Raw genomic sequence first — 21,271 nt, forward strand, 5'->3', positions numbered from 1 at the left:
ACTGGCCCAAGTTTAAAACCTATGACTAACATTCTGTCTCGAGAATTCTTGCTTCCTTAAAACTGAACAATCACTTTAATGATCCTCTCCCGTCTATCTGCCTAGCTGCCGCCTCTCAGGCTATCATCCCTTCCTGGACCTCAATAATCAATGCCTCCCCTACAGGGCTGAATTCCTGACTCGCTCAAGGCTGGCCAAGTTATCCCCATCCTAAAAAAAACCTCCGCTGGACCCTGCCTCCGCCGAGAACTATAGACCCATATCCAACATCCTTCTCCTTGCCAAAGTTTTGGAAAAATGTGTGCAACAGCAGCTAAGCCTACACATCAACAACTTTCACCTGCTAGATGACTTCCAATCAGGGTTCAGACCTGGTCACAGCACGGAAACCACCCTCTCCTCCACATAGTAGATGATGCCCTCCAAGCCCTCAACCAAGGCAAAACCTGTCTCCTAATCCTCCTAGACCTGTCCTCTGCCTTTGATACGGTTAACCATGAAATTCTCCTAGAACGCGTCAAACTTAGGGTGGGGCTGAATGGCACGGTCCTTGAATGGTTTAGATCCTTCCTTCAGAACCGCTCACAGAGCGTCCTCATCAACGGTAATCTATCCGCCCCCTCCCCGGTTACGGTTGGAGTCCCCCAAGGATCAACCCTCTCCCCTACCCTCTTCAATCTTTACCTCGAACCTCTCACGAGATGCTCTGTGCTGCCAACATCTCCTACCTTATGTACGCCGACCATACTCAGATCTACATAAAAATCTCTTCCCCTGAGGACATTCTCTCCCTGAACGAGGCCTTGAAGCTGACAATCCTGGCTCACTGCCAACCAGTTAAAACTCAATGCAAATAAAACCGAATTGCTCCTGATCTCCCAATCCAGACATCCAGGAATGGATCAAGACCATCACCGCACTAAACTGCCCTCCTACCATTGTTGACTCTGCAAAATCTCTTGTAGTAACCCTTGATGGCAGCCTGAACATGCACAGCCTTATAAACTCGATGTCCAAAACGGCCAGATTCCACCTGAGTTACCTAAAAAACTTAAAACCCTTCTTCGATGTGGCCGTCCTTGAAACGGCAACCCAGGCACTAGTCATTTACAGACTTGAATATGGATGCTCTACTCTCGCAGGGCTACCCAAGAACTCTCTGGCCCCTTTGAAAGCCTGCCTCAACACTGCCGCCAGACTCCTAACTGGCTCAAGGAAATTCGACCACATCACCCCCCACCTCAAAGCTCTGCACTTGCTTCCCCTAGAGGCCAGAATCTAATTTAAACAGGCCTGCATTACTCACAAAGCCCTTTTCTCCAATTCCCCTTCATTTCTCGCACAAAAACTCATGGTATCCGGAGGAGCCAGAAACTCTTGATCAGCCAAAGACCTGCTGCTGCACCCTGCACGCTTCCGGAAGAACAAAACCTACAATCGGGCCTTTTCTGGGGCCGCGCCAAGAATTTGGAACTCTCTCCCGTCCGCCATTAGAAGACTTCCGCCCTTGGCACACTTTAAGAAGGAATCCAAAACCTTCTTATTGGGAAAATACCTCGCCTAACGAATACTTTACAGTCACCACATTGTCTTGACTTACCTCACTCTCCACCTCTGCAATATCCATGGCCTCCACGGATGATACCTATTCTACACTCCTGGGCTTCCCCCCAAGAGCTGAGACTGCGTGCCTTCTTGTATAATGTATCTACCTGTTTTAATTTTTATATCACATGTAGCCGGTCTTTAAACATGCATCGTGCTTTTCCTGTATAATGTATCCCCTAACTTCCCTAATTTGATCTTTCCCGTCCTTACGCTTGTATACCTCCCCTTAATCATGTAAAGCGCTCTGATACCCTCACGGATCTGGTTTGCGCTCTATAAAACTATAAAATAAATAAATAACATTGGCCACTAGTTAATCATCACTGTTGTTAACAGCCTTTGCGATGTGCCTATATCCAGTTGTTTAATGTAAACTTCAGGTTTTAAACACTGACCTTAATGTACTTGGCAGAGCTAATTTGCATGTAACTCATTTGTACTAGGCCTTGTTGAAATTGTATTTATGCCAGAGTGATCTGAGTAATATTGCATTATTCTTTTGAAGTGCAATTACTGAAAATTACACGATTACACCAGTTCTGTAATTAATAATTTAGCGCCCAGGAACAAACTTGGGGAGCGTGAGTGGCTACTGGTGGCTGCTGTTTGTTGTATTCTTGCATTTAGCACTATTTACTTAGCACATTTTCCTTAGCACAAAAAGCATCCTCTGGTGCTTTTTGAATGTGATGGTGCCTTTTTCACTTAAGAAAATAGCTCTAAGGTGACGCTTATCACGTAATTCTGTGTAATCTTACATAACTCTGTTGTAATTTTTCATAATTACGCTAAAGCAAAGTCCGCAAGCTATGCCCACCCTATTACGTAGCTCCAAAGTGCTGTCTCTTTTTTACTCTTCTTGGTCCAAGAACTTAGTTTTTGTGTGCCGTGATTGCTCATGTCAAAGCTTGCAAGTGTCTGCAGCTTGTATTTTGTGCTGTTTATGTTTTTACTAGATTTACTGCCATTTTCTTTTTTAGTTGGACTGTTGTCTGTATTTCTTCTGTTTAGAGAATAGAATGGGGGAAATCTCTTAAGCAGTCACGGAATTGGCCAGCCTAGACTTTTTCTTCATAAAGTACCTAGTCTGTATAACTTTCTGTGGTTTCTATGAAGCGCTCTGTCACTCCAGAGGCAAGATAGGAGGACTGGTTCAATAGTGCTTTTTTGGGAGTAACAGATTATCACTTAAATACTTGGTCCTCAAATGAAGACTTGGGTAAAGTGTCCGACTAACCCATCTATCTTACCTGGTAATAATGTTAATTTTTTTCTTTTTACAGATTCGTCATGAAGTGAGTTTTAAAAGCATGACCCACAAGCTTTGTAGTGACCACTGCTTCAATCGATACAGAATGGCGAATGGCTTAATCATGAATTGTTGTGAGCAGTGTGGAGAGTACTTGCCGAGCAAAGGAGCTGGAAACAATTTTCTCATCATTGATGGTGCACAGAAAAGGTTCTGCAGTTCGGCTTGTGTCAGTGAGTTTAAACAGGTAAACATCTATTTATTTTGACCTTATATTTGCTGTTGGATATTTTTTCGATAAATGTTGCCTTTGAAATGTGTGGTGTAAACCTTGTTTGAAACCTTTTCTGCCTTTTCACCCTTTTTATTAAATTTAAGGCGCCTCACAGCATTGGTGTTCTCTCAGAACGTCATATTTCATCATGCCTCCATATATTCATTATCGAGTTGAGAATTTGTAACAGCTTAACTTTATTTAATCACCCCATGTTATTGTTTCATCTTCTGTCTACAGCAGTTTGTGTTCAAGATATTTGAATAAGTAAATCGTTGCAGTCTTTGATTTTTCAATCATAACCAGATGCTGCAGAATTTTCATGTTTATTGCTTTCCCATATGTAAGCGTTTTAGTTGTGAATTATTAATTTTACCATTAAGCTGGGTTATATTTATATATTTGTTTTCATTCTAGTATGTGATGCCAGTTGGACCTTTCAGACTTTCACGTAACTGATAACTGTTCAGCTAACATATTCTGCCTCCGTGTGATCTGCTCGTCGTCAGCAGCTGGCAGCAGGACTTCCATAGAGTATGGAGCCTTTGTCTTAATGTCGAGAGTGCTCCTTCTTGCAATTTTAATGTTCTGAAAATACCAAACAAACGTTCTAATGGTTCTGAAATGCTCAATGCCTACTTGTTAGAACATACCCCGACCAGGCAAACACATCCAGAGGGGATTCACCTGTGAGGGACTATGAATGATGGAAGCTTATCATTTGAGCAGATGAGCCCTGTTTACTCTGAATGCTGGGACGCATCTCATTTGGCCCTTGAGAGGATTCCTCGATAAAACAATGCACATGGGCAGAATCCAGCCCTGTCTTCAAGCATCTATTATGTGGGATTCAAAACACACAGACTGTTATGCAGGAACAGATACAATTGTACTTTACAGTGTTCTACTTTACATTGTATTGTACCAGTACCCATTTGAAGCATGTCTAGTTTTCACATCACAGTGGAGATCTCCTATTATGCCCCCCCAATGACATATTGTCCAGCGCATCATTGTTTTATGCTGAGCATCAGTTCAGTTCTTTCTACAATACCTGTATTTTTGAAATTTACATTGCCATACACTTTTGAAAATATTTTCTGCCGGGGACCAGTTACAGCGTATGTTAGCTTGAATAGTGGCCTTTTAAATGAAAGTTTTGCCTGGAAAACTTTGATGTTTGCATCCAAAGACCCATGACAATACTATATGCTAATGTATTATCGACCGCACCTTCACTTTCTTTAATATATGTCTAATGAACAATTTATACTGCTATCTGTCTTCGAAATTTTTCCTGTACTTTATCTAAAGCAAAAACGGTGAAATGATTCCTTGCAGTCAAACCACACATCGCACAGTTACTTGAATAAGTCGGAGTTTTAAAATACTGCTTCATTATTTCAGTTGTTCATTGTTAGTCAATTTAATCACAGATGATATGCTTGCAAACATGATTAGGGCACGAATGACGAACACTTATATTGTCAGAAGTTTTAGATTTTAAAGAATATTTTAGTACTTAGTTCCATTGTGTAGTTCCATTGTGTTAGCCATATTGGATAAATGTCACTTAGCATGTTCAGCACTTTTGTTGAATGACAGTTATAATACTTAGCTTCGGCTAACCTTTCCATTATGCTTTGCTCTTCATTTTTGTTTTGCATATAAATTGATATACATTTATACACGTTTTACTGAGTGAGTTTTAGGCTAATGTTTATTCATAGTAGATAGGAATATATTTTTTTCTATTAGTCACAACTTTTGTTTGTGCGTTTGTGAAAGTCACCCAGATTTGGTTAATCTTTTATGTATTGTACAGCTTGCCGTATGTTGCATTGTTAAAATACCATCGGGGTTTCTTTGTTTTAGCAACTTTTACATTTTCAAATAAATCTTTGTTGCTTATTTGCGTCTTTTCATATCCTAATTTGCCAACAGCATTATTTTGTCATCATTTGCAATTTTAAACCTGTTTAGCTATACACATTTACTCCACAGAATTTAATTGTATCAAAAGCACAGGGCCTACAGCTTAATGCATTTTGTTCTGGTCAGACAAAGGTTAAGCAATATATTAAGTTCACGTTTTGAATGGATTTCTCAACCACCACTTCCCCAGTTTCACATTTATATACTTCTTTTCCCTGGGAAGACATCTAACACCTGGCAACATCATATTATTGGGTGTGTTTTGTTTGTGAGGGGAGGAGGTTCGATAATGATGCACAGAATGGACATACCAATTTGAATCTTGAAACAGCAATTACCTGAGCAGCTAAAGAGAGGCGAGTTAAAGCATACCTGATCAAATATAAAGGATAGCAAGAGATGTTAAAACTACGTTGAATATCGACACAGACAGAAAAAAACTTTTGTCTAATAAGTTTTGCCTGATTACGTCAATCTAGGTCAGCCTTTGGCACCTGAAGCAACCAACCTATTTGGGGAACTTTTATAGTGACCTCCAATATGTAGTTCCTGCATAGTTCCCATTAATCACTACTCTAGCAAAAACAAATCATTTTGTTCAGTCTGGCCTTTACTCATGCGAGGGATCCATGGAGCAATTCAACATTTTGGTTTGGCTCCAAACAGCAATTCAGAGTAGCAGTAAAGAATAAACATTTGAATAATACTAATACTTCTTAAGCATTCTATTTAAATATTCGTTTTTTTATGTAATGGCTGTAGACCGAAAAAGAATGCAATCTAGTTCATTCTCCAGTGTATTGCTTACATCTGAAAGACAGCTAATCACCGTATGAACTGAAAAATGGGCAAATATAATTACCCACCCATATATGCAGCTACTCACTGTTTCTCAAAGCTTAGTTGCCTGTACTGACGGTGTAACCTCTTAAAATGGAATTTATAATTGAAAAGAGACACATTGGGTCTAATAAATTCACATTTGTTCTTAAATCTCATGAATGCCAACAGATCTTTGCTTTTGTCTGAAGTGCCTTGTAGCTTATTTGATTGTTTATCGGACAATTGATCAGCTAATCCACAATTTGCGTACTTGAATGCCAAAGTCGCTCTTTAGTTGTGCCAATGATTTAATCAATCCAATCATCCTAGTTCTCGAAGTTTGCCTTTTTCAGAATGCCTCTGTCTAAGCTTTAAGAAAGCTATGGTTTGCCTAAGAGTGGAGTAAATGGTTGGTGGTGTGGGGTGAAATAAGACACCTACTGGCCCAAACTACTTGAAGGTATGCATGGTGAATGCTGAAGATTGAATGGGTGCTAGCTGACTCAAACTAAACTCTGACAAAAAATACTTTAAAGATTGCAAATGTCCCACCTTCTGGCTGTCAGAAATTGGGATCTGCACGCTCTCTACGATGTAATTTATTCAGTGTCAATTAAGATTTTTCTGTCTTCACCAAAATGTCTGTAGTCTCATACTCATATTTTCATTTAGTTGAAATTAATAAAGAAAATGCTTCCATGCGTTAAACCAGTTGGGTGTATTTTAGCAATCAACACCCTCCTGGGCTGTAGGTAGGACTACTGTACCCCTGTCATTGTGCAGGCCTGTAACACTTTACACTATTGCAACGGTTTTGGAATGTGGCTAAACTTTGAAGCTACACATCTGCGGTCTCTTTACTGGCTTATTTATATTTGTGGCCATTTGTTTTGTTCATTGGTGCCTTTTTGTAACCTTGCTCGGTACCCTAAGAAAAAAGATCCAGTGATGTATGCCAACAGAATTCAATTTTGGCTTGGTTGAATGCCTTGTCACTTCTCACCTTAAAAAGCTAGGTAGTGGAGTTATTTATTTATGCTACTGGCATCCTCCTGACCTAGGCACATTAGGTTCCCAAAGTTTCTCAAGACATTATCTTCTGCTAACCTCTGCTTAGTCTTGGTCACATTTTGCATGACCTCTATGGTTATCTCCAAAGAAAAAAACTGTTAGTTTGCTCTTTGAAGGTTTACATGTCAAGCCTAATCTCGGTTTTGTTTTTTAACTCTTTATTTAAACATTGCTCATTGTACAGTGTGTTCAGAAAATGAACGTAGATTGTCATGTCATCCATAGCAATGATATACAATGTCAAAGGCAGAGAATGGCACTTTTAAGGGCTTTTGCATTTCATGCGACTTTTATCCGTGTCGACTCAACAGGAGTGTTCTACCCTTTCGTCTATTAACATTCCGCCCTGTCAAAGGCTAATCTCTTAAAGTTTATTTTATGAAGGAGTTTCCCCTCTATTGTAGAGCAGATTTTACATCAATCCCACTGCTTCTTTCCATTTGCCACAAACCGGCAACACTTAAATACAGGACGGACATATCAAAGGATTTGGTGTTAAGCGAAGTACCAAACCTATGAGCGTGTTTAGTTTGTTCCATTATTTGTAGGTGTACATTCTGTATCAGGCTATCCTTTGTTCCCAGTGGTTCCAACTCCTAATTATTTGGCATTATGAGCTTAATAGCATCCCATTGTTCAATCTGTGAAGGCGTTAAAACATTTGCCTTTTGTTAAAGTGAAGGGTTGTTGATCAGAGGAAAAGCAGAACAGGCCCAAGTTGCTGCCCTAAACCTCGAAAGACCCTCTCCCTCCAACAATGTTATTCCTCCAGCTTAATGAGACCCTATAATCTTTGCAGCCATTTTGCATGCCACTGAAATTTATACAAATCCATGTCTGGGCAAATCATTTCTGAGCAGGAATTAGAATGATTTGATCATTCTGGAAAATCTTCTTTCGGAAGACTACTTAAGGAAAATCCCAAACATGGTGAAATTGTATTTTGTTTTACAATGTAATCTTGATCCTTGATGGACGTGTGTTAATAGGCATGACTACCGCCTATGGATGTTATCACAATGCATGCTCTCCAGCATTCGATCTTTCATATATTCACATGCTTGAATCCTTCCCCATTGTCAGGCTGGGGCTCCTCTGTAATCTTAAATAGCAGTAAGCGGTGTTAAAATAGCCATAGGCCTCAACAATAGTGTTTATTTACAAGCATATCCACCTCATTTGAAGCAACCCTAACTACAGCTAATGAGTTGGCAGTCGTGGTCTACGACACCCCCATCGACAAAGAATCTGCAGTTGATGGCAGCTCCTAGGAATGTCCGTATTACTACACTTTTCTCCCCCCATCACCCTATCCCACATTAAAGTGATGGTGACTATGCTATACTGAATTTGAAGGTGAAAGCTGTGACCAATATGCCTCTGAGACTGCTAACAGTTCCACACAGTTATAAGCCCACTATGTACCAGGGTTTGAAGGTGATTTCTTAGATGATGATGATCCCTGCCACAAATATGATTCAGTCACAGGATTTTGAAACAATAATTCTCGGCAACCTTATAACCGACCATGTGCTTATTGAGAGACTAAAAATCTCTCAGGTGTGTTCTTTATTTTTTATTACAATGCAACAGATGGATTCATTTCAAAGGCTTCTTCCACTCCAGTCTCAGCCTATCCCCACTCCACCTCCGCCACCACCATCTCCACGCCAGGTGACTCCTTCACCACTGCCCCCTCCAAGATGTCAGTTTCCAAAACAGTCATCCAACTTCAGTGTCACCCACTCCAGAAGATGTGGGAGAAGGAGATTCTTCTGAGTCACATTCTGACGTGGAAGAAGTTAGCGTATTGATTGCCTCATGATGAGAGTACTGAAGATTTGAATGATTACATGGCACCTAAAGAGGGTGACAAGGCCTTCATTCAGCGGGATGGTTCACCAGGCGACATAGCCTCAGTCAATCAATTAATAAAGACAGCTGCTTTAAAATTAAATTTGCAGGTATCCTCTGTGGAACAGTGGTGCTTTTTTTTTTTTAAAGAGCAACCACTTAAGGCCATAAAATATATTCCTTTACTAGATTTCATCTAGTCAGAGGGTCTGAAGTTAATCAAAACCCTGGCCACAATTCCAGCTGTGGTGCCTCATTTGGAGAAGAAATCAATCAGTCTTGTATAGCGCGACTTGTCACCCTAGGGGGTCTCCAGGTTCTTGGGTTCTGTGAGCCTTGGTTGAAAAGCCATGTCTTGAGCTTCTTCCTGAAGTCTTCTAGTGAGGGGGTGGTTCGCAGGTGGAGGTTGTCCTGGGCTTGGCAATGAAGTAGGAGACCTTGTCAGTGGCTCCAATGGGTACGGCGTATACATGTCATGCGGAGTGTGTGTGCCAAGGGGAAAGGCGGAGTGGAGCTACCTGGTAGGTCGATGGAGTGTCAAGCAGTGGTTGATGTGGGCAGGTCTGGAGTTATGGAGTGCTTTGTAAGCATGTCAGGAGTTTAAAGAGGCATCATTTCTGCACAGGGAGCCAGTGTATGGTTTTGAGGTGGGGCTGGCGCTGGTTCTTCTGGGTTGGTTGAGGATGAGTCTTATTGCAGTGTTCTGGACAGTTTGAAGGCGATTGAGGAGCTGTTTGGAGGCTCTGGCGTAGTGTGTTGCTGTAGTCAAGGCGGCTGGATACGATGGCTTGGCGACTGTTTTCCTTGTGGAGGTGGGGATCCTTTGGAAAAGTCTGCGGAAAGTGTGGAAGCAGAAGGAGGATACAGCATTGATCTGTTGCTTCATGATCAGTTGGCTGTCCAGGATGATTCCGGGATTACATACGTGTCTGGTGGGGGTTGGTGTGGGGCTGAGCTTGGTGGGCCACCAGGTGTCTTCCCAGGAAGAACGCCTGTTCCTGAAGATGAATACTTTAGTTTTTCTAGAATTGAGTTTTAGGAGGTTGGACTTATCCAGGTAGCGACATTGGACACAGTGTTTCGGAAGTTGGCTCTGGTTGTGTCTGGGTCCTCTGTGAGGGGTAGGATGAGCTGTGTATCTTTGACGGATGTCTGCTAGTGGCGTCATGTAGATGTTTAAGAGGGTGGGCCTGAGGGAAGAACTTTTGGGTACTCCACAGATGGTTATTTTGTGTACAGAGGAGAAGGCCGGTAGATGGATCCTCACACTTTAAATCGGGGAGGGAAGAGGAGATCCAGTTGAGGGTGTTGCCTTGGATACCGATGTGGTGGATTCTGGTGATGATGGTGTGGTGGGAGACCGTGTTGAAGACCTTCAAGATGTCGAGGAGAATGAGTGCTGCTGTTTCACCTTGGTCTAGGATGCGTCTGATGTCGTGAGTTGCAGCGATCAGGGTGGTCGCGGTGCTGTTGGATCGAAAACCAGATTAGGAGGCGTTGAGCAAGTTGTTTTCTTTGAGGTTGTCTGTGAACTGCCAATTGATTACTTTCTCCAGGACCTTGGCTGGGAAAGGGAGTAGCGAGATGGGGTGGTAATTCTTAAGCTCGTTTGGGTTGACAGAGGGTTTCTTGAGCAGCGGCTTGATTTCCGTATGCCTCCATGCGCCAGAACGTGGATGAGGTGATGGAAGTGATGAGGATCTCTGTGAGGATGCTGCTGATTTCTTTCCTTCCCAGGTTGTAGATATGGTGCTAGCAGACATCCGTGGGAGCCCCGCAGAGGATTGAATTAATGAGGGTGGTGGTGTCTTGAATTGATAGCCGTTTCCAGTCGGTGGCTGAGTGTAGCATCTGTAGGTGTGCAGAGGTGGATGAGGTCGGTGGGCTGAAGTTGCTCTTTGATCTTCTGGTGGAAGTAGTCTGCCAGGCTGTCGCTGAGGGCCTGGGAAGGGTGGATTATGTTCTCGGTAGCAGCTGGGGAGGAGAACTCTGACGTTGCTGAAGAATTCCTTGGCGTGGTTTCTTGCTCGTCTCAATGCGGTTGGTGAGGGTTCTTGGCCTCCTTGAGGTGGTGGTGGTGGTTGTGGTGGTAATAGTAGTAGTTTAAGGTGGACCTGAAGGTGCTGAGGTCAATGGGGTTCTTGTTGGGGCGCCATCGTTTTTTCAGTCTCTTGCAGTCGTGTTTGAGGGTCAGTGAACCAGCCCAGCTGGCGTGTTTGCCAACTGCTACTGTTGGTGTTCCTCATGGGGCGATGGAGTCTGCACCGGTGGCGATCCAATTTGAGAAGCTCTGGACATTGCGTTCGAGGGTGTCTGAGAGGTGGAGCTTGTTCTCTCCGAGGGTGGAGCTCCAGATGGGTTCCATGACTCTGCTCCAGTTTTGGCGAGGCTGGGTGGGCAGATTGGGGGGGGGTTCTGGAGAGCCGGCAGTGGGTCTGGAGAGCCGGCAGTGGTGAAGTGGATGATGCTGTTGGCTGTCCAAGTTAACTCAGTTGCGTGTGAGACCAGGATTCTGTCTCTGGAGGAGAAGGTCTTGTCCAGTGTGTGTCCTGCGATGTGCATGAGGGTGGTGATCAGCTGCGAGAGGCCGATGTAGTTCATGTTCTCCAGGAGAATGGTGGAGTTGGTGTTGGTGGCGTCTTCGAGGTGGAAGTTCAGGTCTTCCAGATAGATGTAGTGTTTGGATTCGATCGGGGGGATGGCGTTGCAGAAGCTTGAATGTGGCCCGGGAATCTGTAGGCTAGGGTTCCTCTAATGGTAGTTGTAGCCTCTATTCTAATCTGAAAGTTGAGATTTTTTCTGATTGACGAACTATGATCCTCTGTGGTGGTGCATTGGAGGATTTCCTTGGGGATGATTGCGATGCTTCCACCGAGTCTGCCAGGGTTGTCACGGTGAAGATTCTTGTAGCCGGGGATGGCGTTGCAGTGGCGATGTCTGGTGTGGATGAGGTGGCGAACCACGTTTCTGTGATGAACATCACATCGGGGTAATGGTGGTAATGATGTCCTAAATGTCTGTGGCATGCTTGCAGAGGGACCTGACGTTGAGCAACGTACAGTGGAGCGTAGACCTGTGAACGGGTGTCTACTGGGTCGGAGTCGCAGGGCCCTTGACGTCATAAGTTCGGCAATAGTGCTGGCAGGCGAAAGGTCCTTTAGTGGTTCTCAGTGAGATGCTGCTGGTGTTTCTCCAGTGGTTGAGAGACTGCAGCTCGGCGGCGGTGTGCTGGTGGAGGGACCAGTGTTCCGGACACTGGGCGTGGACAGGCTCTGACATGCTTGTCTGTGGCGTGCCTGCTGCTCGTATGCACTGTTGCCTCCATTAAGTAGATCCTGGGGTTGGGAAGGGCTCTTGGAGGTGTGGGGGTGGCGGTGTGGAGAAATGGGGGTGGAACGGAAGGAAAAAGCGTGGCGCAGTGGGGGTTAAACTGGAACTGACCTGTTGGGGGGAGGGGGGAGAACAACAAGGCAGAGAGCTGCAGGGGGTAACACCTCGAGCGCGAGAGAGCTCAGGAGGGCAGAGACGTCAGGGGGAGCTGGTGCAGGGACCTGCTCCTGACACAGCCCTGTCCTGCCTTTATAAGCTATCTCAAGCCACATTCTTTAATAGCCTCAGAAGCTCAACACAGTTCAGAAAACCCAACCACTCCAACCTCCACACCTACAGATAGAACAGTATTGATAATTTGGGCTGTAGAATAGGTTCAATGACTGCTATGTGTATCCAAGCCGCAAACGCCTTGGCGATTCTGAGCCATCACAATTGACAAATGTGGCATGACATCTCTCTGCTATTGTCTTCATTCTGGAAGGTAAAAGTGACATGGCCAGGAACGTCATTAGAGAGTGCCACATCAGCAGCTATCGTTTGCTCATCTGTGTATGTTTCAGTGAGGTTTTCAACAGTAGGTGCAACAGTTCTGACTGCAAGTTTGGCTGTGATCTACTTGCTTCTGTCCTGAAATCCAAGCAAAAATACTAGACATGCTGTTTGATGGAGCCACTTTATTTTGTTATAATGTTGATGAGGTGTGCAAAATATTACAACGGATACTGATAACTTAGAAGTGGGACTGCTGTCCTTCATACCATGCTTCAGTAAAGGTAAGCCTCCTTTCCACTTTAGTATTAATTTGTATTGCTTACTGACCTGAGTCACGCATTTGAATATATGAAAAATCTAATTACGGAGAAGAATTAGCCACTGACCTGTACCTCCAGTTTTTCAGCATTAGTATCTTTCATATATTCAGATGCTAGCCTCCCACATTGTAGGGGCATTTTGACACTGTTTACTGCTGATTAAGATTAATGGCGATTCCCACCCTGATGATGAATGATTCAAGCCTATAAATATATAAAAGATACCCACTCCGGAGACCTGGAGTACAGGTTAGTTACTAATTTCTTGTGTGTGCTATAAAGTCTGATAAGCTCCCTGCAAACACCTTTGAGATCCAAGTTTGTACCACATTCATTCTTTTGGAAGAAAGCCAGAAAAAATTTAATTGTAGTGTTTTGTCAAAGTCCTTTTTGAAGTCTTACCTCATGGAGGGGCTGAAATGTCTTCAGAAAAGGCCAGCTTTAAACCCTGTGATGCCTGTCACCAACATGTCAGTGACTGACTTGCACTTGTCTCTGATGCCTCAAACAAGACCATGACCCAAAGGCCTGTCCTGACTGCTGCACCATGCAGCCGAAAGGCTTGAGGGAGCGATCCCTCATGCTCCTGGTGGCTTGATGTGTGATGCTAGAGTTCCCGCTTAAGAGAGAATTCCCAGGAGTGGTTGCAGAGTCAGAGGTTGTCGTCCCACTTCAAGTTGTTGAGTAGTTCAGCTAAGTCTCGGTCCCACAAAAAGGTTGTCGAAGTGTGCTTCGACTTCACCTCATCAGTCGGCAGATGAGATAAGGGACGGTCAGTTGAGGCCTGGCTCCCCGGTTGAGCCAGCTCCTGGCCCGACCCTGCACCTCCCTGCATTTCTGGGAGCCAGTGCAATCTCAGCTCAAATTCAAGAGTTTTATGAGGCCATGTGCCTCATTTTTGAGCTTCCCGTTCCCTCTGGCGTGACTTAAAGCCACTGTGGGATCCGGAGGGGTGCCTAATGGATCCACGCCGACAGCTCTGGCGCCAGTCGGGCCTCAAGGATCCACAGATGGATCTGGGTCGGCACTGGTTGTGCCATGCCAACATTCCCCAGCGCCGGTCCCAAGTCCGGCGGCGCCGCCATCCCCATTTACATCCCCGACTCACACGGAGCCGGAGGGGCGTTGTCCGGTGCCGACTGGAGCCATGCCTTCTAGGCCGAAGACTGACCACTATTCCTATAAGCTAGAACTCTGGGAATAATGAGGGAGTTCGCTGGACCCTGAAGAATACCAACCTTATGACTCCTTGAACTGGTGTGAGTATCAGGGTGAAGCCACTGGACTGGACACTTCAGCTATTGCCATGCGTTATCCCCCTACCGTGGCCACGGCGGAGGGAGCTTCATTCGCTATGGTGGGGCAGAGGACAGAGTTTGCCCTTGGTGGCAGTCAAGACGAATGTATTTACATAAGTGCTTCAATCAGGAGTGTCCCCTGCAGCACTGCTTGTCCATTCAGCAAAACGCTTACGGATATCCTGCTTGGGACCTGGTCCATGCCCAACACAGGTGCCCGCAGCCACAGGCCTGCTCCTGGAGACTTCAAAATTCTCATGGAACACCCTACCTCAGAGAGCTTGGTTGGCCAGGCCACCAGTTCTCATGTAAATTCTGTGGCATTCTTAACTTTTTCGTTGAATCAGGAATCCAGGAGGCTGCACAACTTGGCCAGCAAAATGTTTTCTTCCACCAGCCTGGCATTGTGGTTGGTGAACATAGCATGCGTTTTAGACTGCTATTCCCACACCCTGCGGGATACGGTTGCGCAGGTGCTGCCAAGGGTCCCGGAGGAGGCCTGTGCCGTGCTCACTGGCATTTGCAGACAGGAGGAATGCAGTTAATTTCACCATGAGATGTGGACTAGACATCACTGACTCACTAGGCAGAGTGGCTTCTTTGACAGTTTCCCTGCGACACCATACCTGGTTAAGGACTGCTGGGTTTTCAGGGGATGTCAAGACATCACTTATGGACATGCCCTTTGATGGCTCCCGTCTCTTCGGAGACATGGCGGTTTCGGTGCTGGATCGCTTAAAGGACAGCAGGGCTACAGGCAGGTCCTTGGGGTTTTTTCATGGCCCCTCCTCACCCTCAATTTGCTTTTCGCTCCTTTTGTGGCAATAGAAGACGTATACAGCCACGTCCTTACCCACACCAATCACTCCGGTATGCAAGCTTTCCAGCCTCTGTGTGGCCATGGATGTGGCACGTACTGGTCCCGTGGGTCGGGAGGCCAGTAATCTGGTCTTTCCACCACCCTCAGATGCTGCAGCCTCCAAACCTTCCTAGTCTGCCAGTTTGCTAATCCTGCCACCCACTGGGTGCCCATGATGGCAATCACCTACCCCACTGACTGGCCATAACATCAGACTGCTAGGTTTTGAAGATTGTCCGAAGGGGCACTCCCTCCCCTTAGAGACTACCCCTCACTCCATGCCACCGACTTATGACCGGCTGACAGAGGACCACCTATCTCTTCTCCGCTAGGAAGTGACTTCTCTGTTGGCCAAAGGAGCTATAGAGAGAGCATACTCCGAAGTCTCCCCACTACTTTCAGGTGCCCAAGAAAAGGACAGGAGCCTTCATCCTATCCTAGACCTACTCTCTCTCAACTTCTTCCTCAAGAAGGAGAATTTGAAAATGCTCACTCTAGATCAGGTCCTTTCTGCCCTGATCCCAGGTGCGTTGTAGCTTTGGAAATGTGCACCTTGCAAGTCCATAGTACCGTCCTTCCTTCAGGCGTTACCTACAGTTCACGGTGGGCCACAAGCACTTTCAGTTCGCTGTGCTCCCCTTTGGTCTCACTAGTGTCCCTCTGCTCTTCACCAATGTGATGGCAGTGGTTGTAGCTAATCTGCTTAGTTCAGGGGTTTCCAGTCTCCCCTTATCTCGACGACTGGCTGTTGAAGGCGGGCTTACCCCAGGCTGTTGTCTCCTACCCCCAGACTATGGGGGACCGCCTGCATTCGCTGGATATAACTGGTAATGACGCCAAAGTCACACCGGACTTCTCAGACACTCCCTTTCATCTGTTGTGGACACAGTGCAGTTTCTGGCCTATCCTCCCGACCCAGAGTCTAGGATCTTCAGAGGTTTCAGCCTCCATCCTGGATTTCATTGTGATGGTGTGAGGCTGCTGGGCCTCCTGCATCCTACTGGTGACACATACCTTTTGGCATATGGGGGCTCCTCAGTGGGACCTGAAGGTCCAGTGGACACAGCATCAGGTGAATCTATTCGACATGGTACAGATCTTGGTGGAGACTGCAAAAGATCTGCAGTGGTGGTTAACGAGCTGCGATTGGGTCAGTGGCAGACCCCTCTCTCTTCCTCAGTGTTTCATTCCTGGGATGGGGCTGCCATCTGGGAGAGGTGGAGATTAGAAGAGTCTGGTCTGTCGGAATCTGGACACATCAATCGAGCGATAGGTTTGGAATTGAAAGACTTTCCAACAACGATCCAGGGCAGGCTGAAGCTCACGTACAGCACCGCTGCCATGTGGTATGGCAACAAACTGGGCAGGGTGGGGCCGTGGACACTGTCAGGAGGCCCTGTGTCTCTGGCCCATGCTGGAACAGCAGGGCATATCCCTGGTGGTTCAACATCTGGTGAGTTCTCTGAATACCAGAGCGGACAAACTCCGCTGAAGATGCCTCGAGGATCATTAATGGCCTTTCCATCAAAAGGTGGTGCAAGGTCTCTTTTAGCATTGGGGAGAGGCTTGTTTAGATGTGTTTGCCACCAACAAGAATGTGCAATCTCAGCAGTTCTGCATGCTGCAGTTTCTTGCTCGGCTCTCTTGCTCGGAGTTGCTTTTCATCTCGAATGGAGCTCAGGTCTCCTGTATGCCTCTCCGCCCATTCCACTTCTGCCCAGAGTTCTCAAGAAGGTCAGGAGTGACCGTCCCAAGGTCATCGATGTGGCTCTTGGTTGTGCACAGAGAGTCTAGTATCTAGAGTTGTTGAGCTTGGCCACCGGTCCTCCGATCAGGCTGTTCTTCTGTCGCAGCAGTTTGGGAGGGTGCTCCACCCGAACCGGTCATCGCTCTACCTTCTTGCGTGGAGATTGAACAGCTAGAGGCTACAGCTTTTGACTTTCCTCCTGAAGTCTGACGTTATCTTTGTGGCCAGTTGTCCCGCCTCGAAGATGGTTTACAACTGCTCTTTGACAAAATTTGTGGCTTGGTGTACAGGAAGACACATTGATTCCCGTTCTGCCCCCTTTCTCAGGTTCTCCTGTTTATTCTTCCCCATGTCCAGTAGGGCTCTGCTCTGGGCACGCTGAAGGGCTATCCCTCCACCTTTTCAGCTTTAATGCAGTTGCCTCATCAGCCAGCCCTGTTCAAATCCCCTATTATAACTTTTTCTGAAAGGTTTGCAACATTTGTTTCCACCTTCTCCCTTTATAATGCCCCAGTGGGACCTCAGTCCCGTCCTCTTTCCTTATGTTCACTCCCTTTGAGCCTCTGCACACTTGTTCACTCGGACTCCTTACCATCAAGACGGGGCTGCCGGCTTGCAATAACATCTTTCTGGCGAGTCACTGAGCTTTAGGCTTTGTCATCCAAGCCTCCTTATCTTAACATCTTCCCAGACAAACTAGATGCTTCATACGAGAGCTTCCTTTCTTCTGAAAGTGGGAACTCCATTTCACGTAGTCCAATCTATCACTTTGCTTACTTTTTTATGCTTCACCTCATCCCTGCAAAGAAGCTAAGCCATTACAGTCTGGTCCCAAAAAGAGTGTTCTCATTCTACCTTGATCGTATACGAGAGTTCTGGGTTGACGACCAACTCTTCGTAGGGTATGTCTGAGCGAAGAAGGGATGGCCATACTGAAAAACACCCTCTCACGATGGATCGTTCTCTGTATCAAAATCTGCTGTGTATTGACTAAAAAAAAATCCTTCTGAGGGCTTGCATGCTCATTCCACCAAAGTTAAAGCTAGAACAACTGCATTAGCTTGTGGAGTTCCAGTCCTGGACATCTGTCGGGCAGCACCGTGGGCTTCCTTGCACAGGTTTACCAAACACTGCTGTCTGGACAGTCAGGTCCGTAGGGATAGGCCCTTTGCCCATTCTGTCCTTCAGGACTTCCTCGTGTTAAATTGGGCTGCAGACTCACCTTTGGGGTGGTATTGTTTGGATATCTATTCTAAGGTAGGGAGTCTGCAGCTAGAAGTCTCAATCAGATGAGCAAGTTACTTACCTTTGGTAACATCCTATCTGGTAGAGACTCAATCTAGCCCTAGATTCCTTACCCACCCATCCTCCCCGCTCTGGGAATACTTTTCTAAAGACTGTGCTTTCCCCTTTCTGGGCCCTAGTTTTCCACACCAGTGGTTATTGTACTTAGTAGCTCTGTCTTCTGGCATGGAAAGTCTTGAAAAGTAACTGACGTCATCATGCCTAAGTTGCACATATATGGGCACTGCAGCAGTAATTCTGGCCGGCATACAAACATTGCCACCTACCGGTGCACTGGGCTACTGCTCACGAAAAAAGTTTCTGGATCCATCCTGATGCCTCTGGATAATTCTAAGGTAAGGAATCATTTTCTAGATAGTCTCTACCAGAAGAGGCGTTAGTGATGTGTCTAGCATTATATTAATATTGGCTAGTGTTATGTATTCGTAGGTGGTCAGTATTCATGACTTGTAATTTGAAATATTGTTAATGTGGTAAATGGTATTAACCTTTTCCAGGGGCCAGGGTCACTCCTCTGGTCTAGATTGAACATCATGAATTTGCCTCAAATTGGCAATTGCTGCATAGTGCACTGCTTTTCAACTACTTGTGGTGTCCTCCTTGGGCTTTTGCAGTACAGCTATGAGCTGTAAAGAAATTAGTAACTTAAACTGAAATGGCAAATAAGAGGTCTGGTCTGCTTCCCAATCACGAAAAATAAAACAAAATCCAAGCCAATCAAACAAATTAAAATGAGTGCAGTTATCAGTCCTTAATATTACAGGCAATGAACAACATCCGGTCTGAGTTAGAGATGATAGTAGAATGTAAAAGTGGATGTGGCCGTGCTTTGCCAGGACCTCTGCAAAGTAGTGGATACTGTGGCGAGTCAAAGGGGTGACCGCGCCAGAGGATAATTTATACGAAATAGACACTGGCACAGTTGTTGGTGAATTTCAAAATCCTCGAAGGTCACATGGGTGTCGTAGAAAGACGTGCAACGGTTCAGAAACATTTGCATCATAGGAATCCTGAAGGGGCAAAGAGTACATGGCATGAACAGTTCTTGAACAGGTGGCTTTGCACCCTTCTCCTGTTAGATGATATACCTACCTGCTTTGTAATGGACAGGCACACAGGACATTGGTGCAGCAGCATCCTCTGGGGGTTCTCCCACAAGCTAATCCAAGCTTCCGTACTACATGGACTGCATGGCTCACCGTCTGGGGCAAGTGTCCAGTGTGGACTATAGTGGGCAGGGGGTTGTCTGGTTTATACCCCACACTAGAAACCGTGCATTTGGCATAAACTAATGGTGGACTTTGTCTTATCCTTTGGTTTTAGAGTTGCCTGGTATATTTGGCACTTTAATGAGCAAGACTTGACTTAACTCAGTGGGTTCATGGAGGATTTTCCCATCTTTTTTGTTTTTTTCATGCCAACAGCGAAGGCTCAACTAGTGTTGGCAATTCTTCTATAAGGGCATAGCCTTTCTGACCACTCTGCTGTTTAGCTTGGAGTGAGTCTTACCGATCGGGTCCCCTGCTGTGATAACTTGATGCCTGGTGACTGACTGGTGTCCGCTTCACTGAGCACTTCAAGGAGGAGACTGAACATTTTAAAACTGACATAGGATCTATTACATTGCCTCAGAGGCTCTCAGGCGAGTCAAACAGGGGAGGGCAATGGCTTATATTTCCAGAAAAATTGGGATTGGTTTATAAAGGAGATAAAACCAGTCTTCTCTTAGAGTTTCTAGCCATCAAGATTTTGACTGATTTGATATAATCGCAGGTTGTGCCACTGGTGGTATTTTAGCAGATAATTGGTTTCAACGTCAGTCCGAAGGCTCTTTTAATCAACAGTATTTCTGACCAGTCACTCAAAGATGTTGAATCTGTCACAGTTTCAAGCTAGCCTTCTTGCAAGGTCAATGTTTACTTCCTAATGGATTAGGCCTCACTGAAATGAAAGGTGCTGGTACTTGAGCTGGTATTTGCACACTGGTGATTCGGAAGTACTTAAACCGAGGTAGACCACATTCCTTGAGGCTAGGATTGTGGCGTCCCAATGGTACATTTACAGCTGCAGTGGCAGGTCAGAGTTATTGTTTAATTGACCCAAGCCGAAGGAGGAAACTGATCATAAGGGGGCAGCAGTCTTTTGCATCTGGCTGGTAAACATTTTGCAGACTGTCATTCATAGCTGGGACGTTTGCGAAAAAACCCCTTGTTTTTTGTGTCCTGCTGGAAGGTTCACATTACAATTTATATCAATCCTCCTGTGAAATGTTTTCCCCGGAATGAGCCGCTGGCAGAGCACATTTTGGCAAAATTATTTGGGAGATGCTTAGTCATCTCCAGTCTGGTCAGATGCCTGGGCCCCAGTGGCTTTCCAGTCAAATTCCATAAGAGGCTGTCTTATGAGACCATTCTCAATCTACGTGGCCTCACTTTGACTTGCTTGCACTGAGTGCACTACTCCTTGCTAAGTAGATATGAAGTGCCAATGAACCCCAAGTATGGACCCCCAGTGAGCACTGCTCTCCTTTCAGGGCTATTACTGTCCACCGTATTGAAGCCAACGTATTTGAGAAAGCTGTGGCAAACTTCTAGATGGGGTTAACTTCCTAGTGTACGCCTACCAGAGTGGCTTTTGGCCTGTGAGTCCACCCATCAAAATACTAAGCGTCTCCTGATTTTTTCTCTTGGCTAACCAGCTAGAGAGCCTATTGACAGTTCTTCTAGATATTGTGAAAGTGTTCAATATTTGTATTTGGTATTACTTATTTGTAGTTCCCCTGAAAATGTTGGACCAATGTTTGTAGAATGTGTAACTCCTGTATGAAAAGCCAGTGCCTAGAGTGTGGGTAAGTTGTGTATTTGGCGAAGTGCAAGACCAGCTATCACCCTTTTGGAGTGGATACTAAGGCCTTTATTAAAATAGGCCTAGCTTATACAGAAGAGAAATTGCTTATAGCTGGTGGGCTACAGTTGTGAGCAGATTGTTTAGGTGTATGGACATATGCATGATGCTATAAGCACCCACCTTCTGTGGTCTGTATACCCACAGATGCTTGGAAAAATATGGATCCCTTTAAGTTCTCATTTCATCTTAAAATGGGA

At 45.4% G+C, this 21,271-nt stretch overlaps 1 protein-coding gene across 1 annotated transcript in view; it reads left to right on the top strand.

Annotated features, from left to right (window-relative positions):
* The window catches only part of ZMYM2 (zinc finger MYM-type containing 2), an 893,704-nt gene that overhangs the window by 290,266 nt on the left and 582,167 nt on the right, over positions 1-21,271 (top strand). Inside the window, exon 5 of the mRNA XM_078658875.1 lies at positions 2,892-3,104. Within this exon, the coding sequence (XP_078515001.1) occupies positions 2,892-3,104 (213 nt within the window). The remainder of the gene's footprint in view (positions 1-2,891; positions 3,105-21,271) is intronic.

This window comes from Lissotriton helveticus, chromosome 8 (genome assembly GCF_964261635.1).
Source record: "Lissotriton helveticus chromosome 8, aLisHel1.1, whole genome shotgun sequence".
NCBI lineage: Eukaryota > Metazoa > Chordata > Amphibia > Caudata > Salamandridae > Lissotriton > Lissotriton helveticus.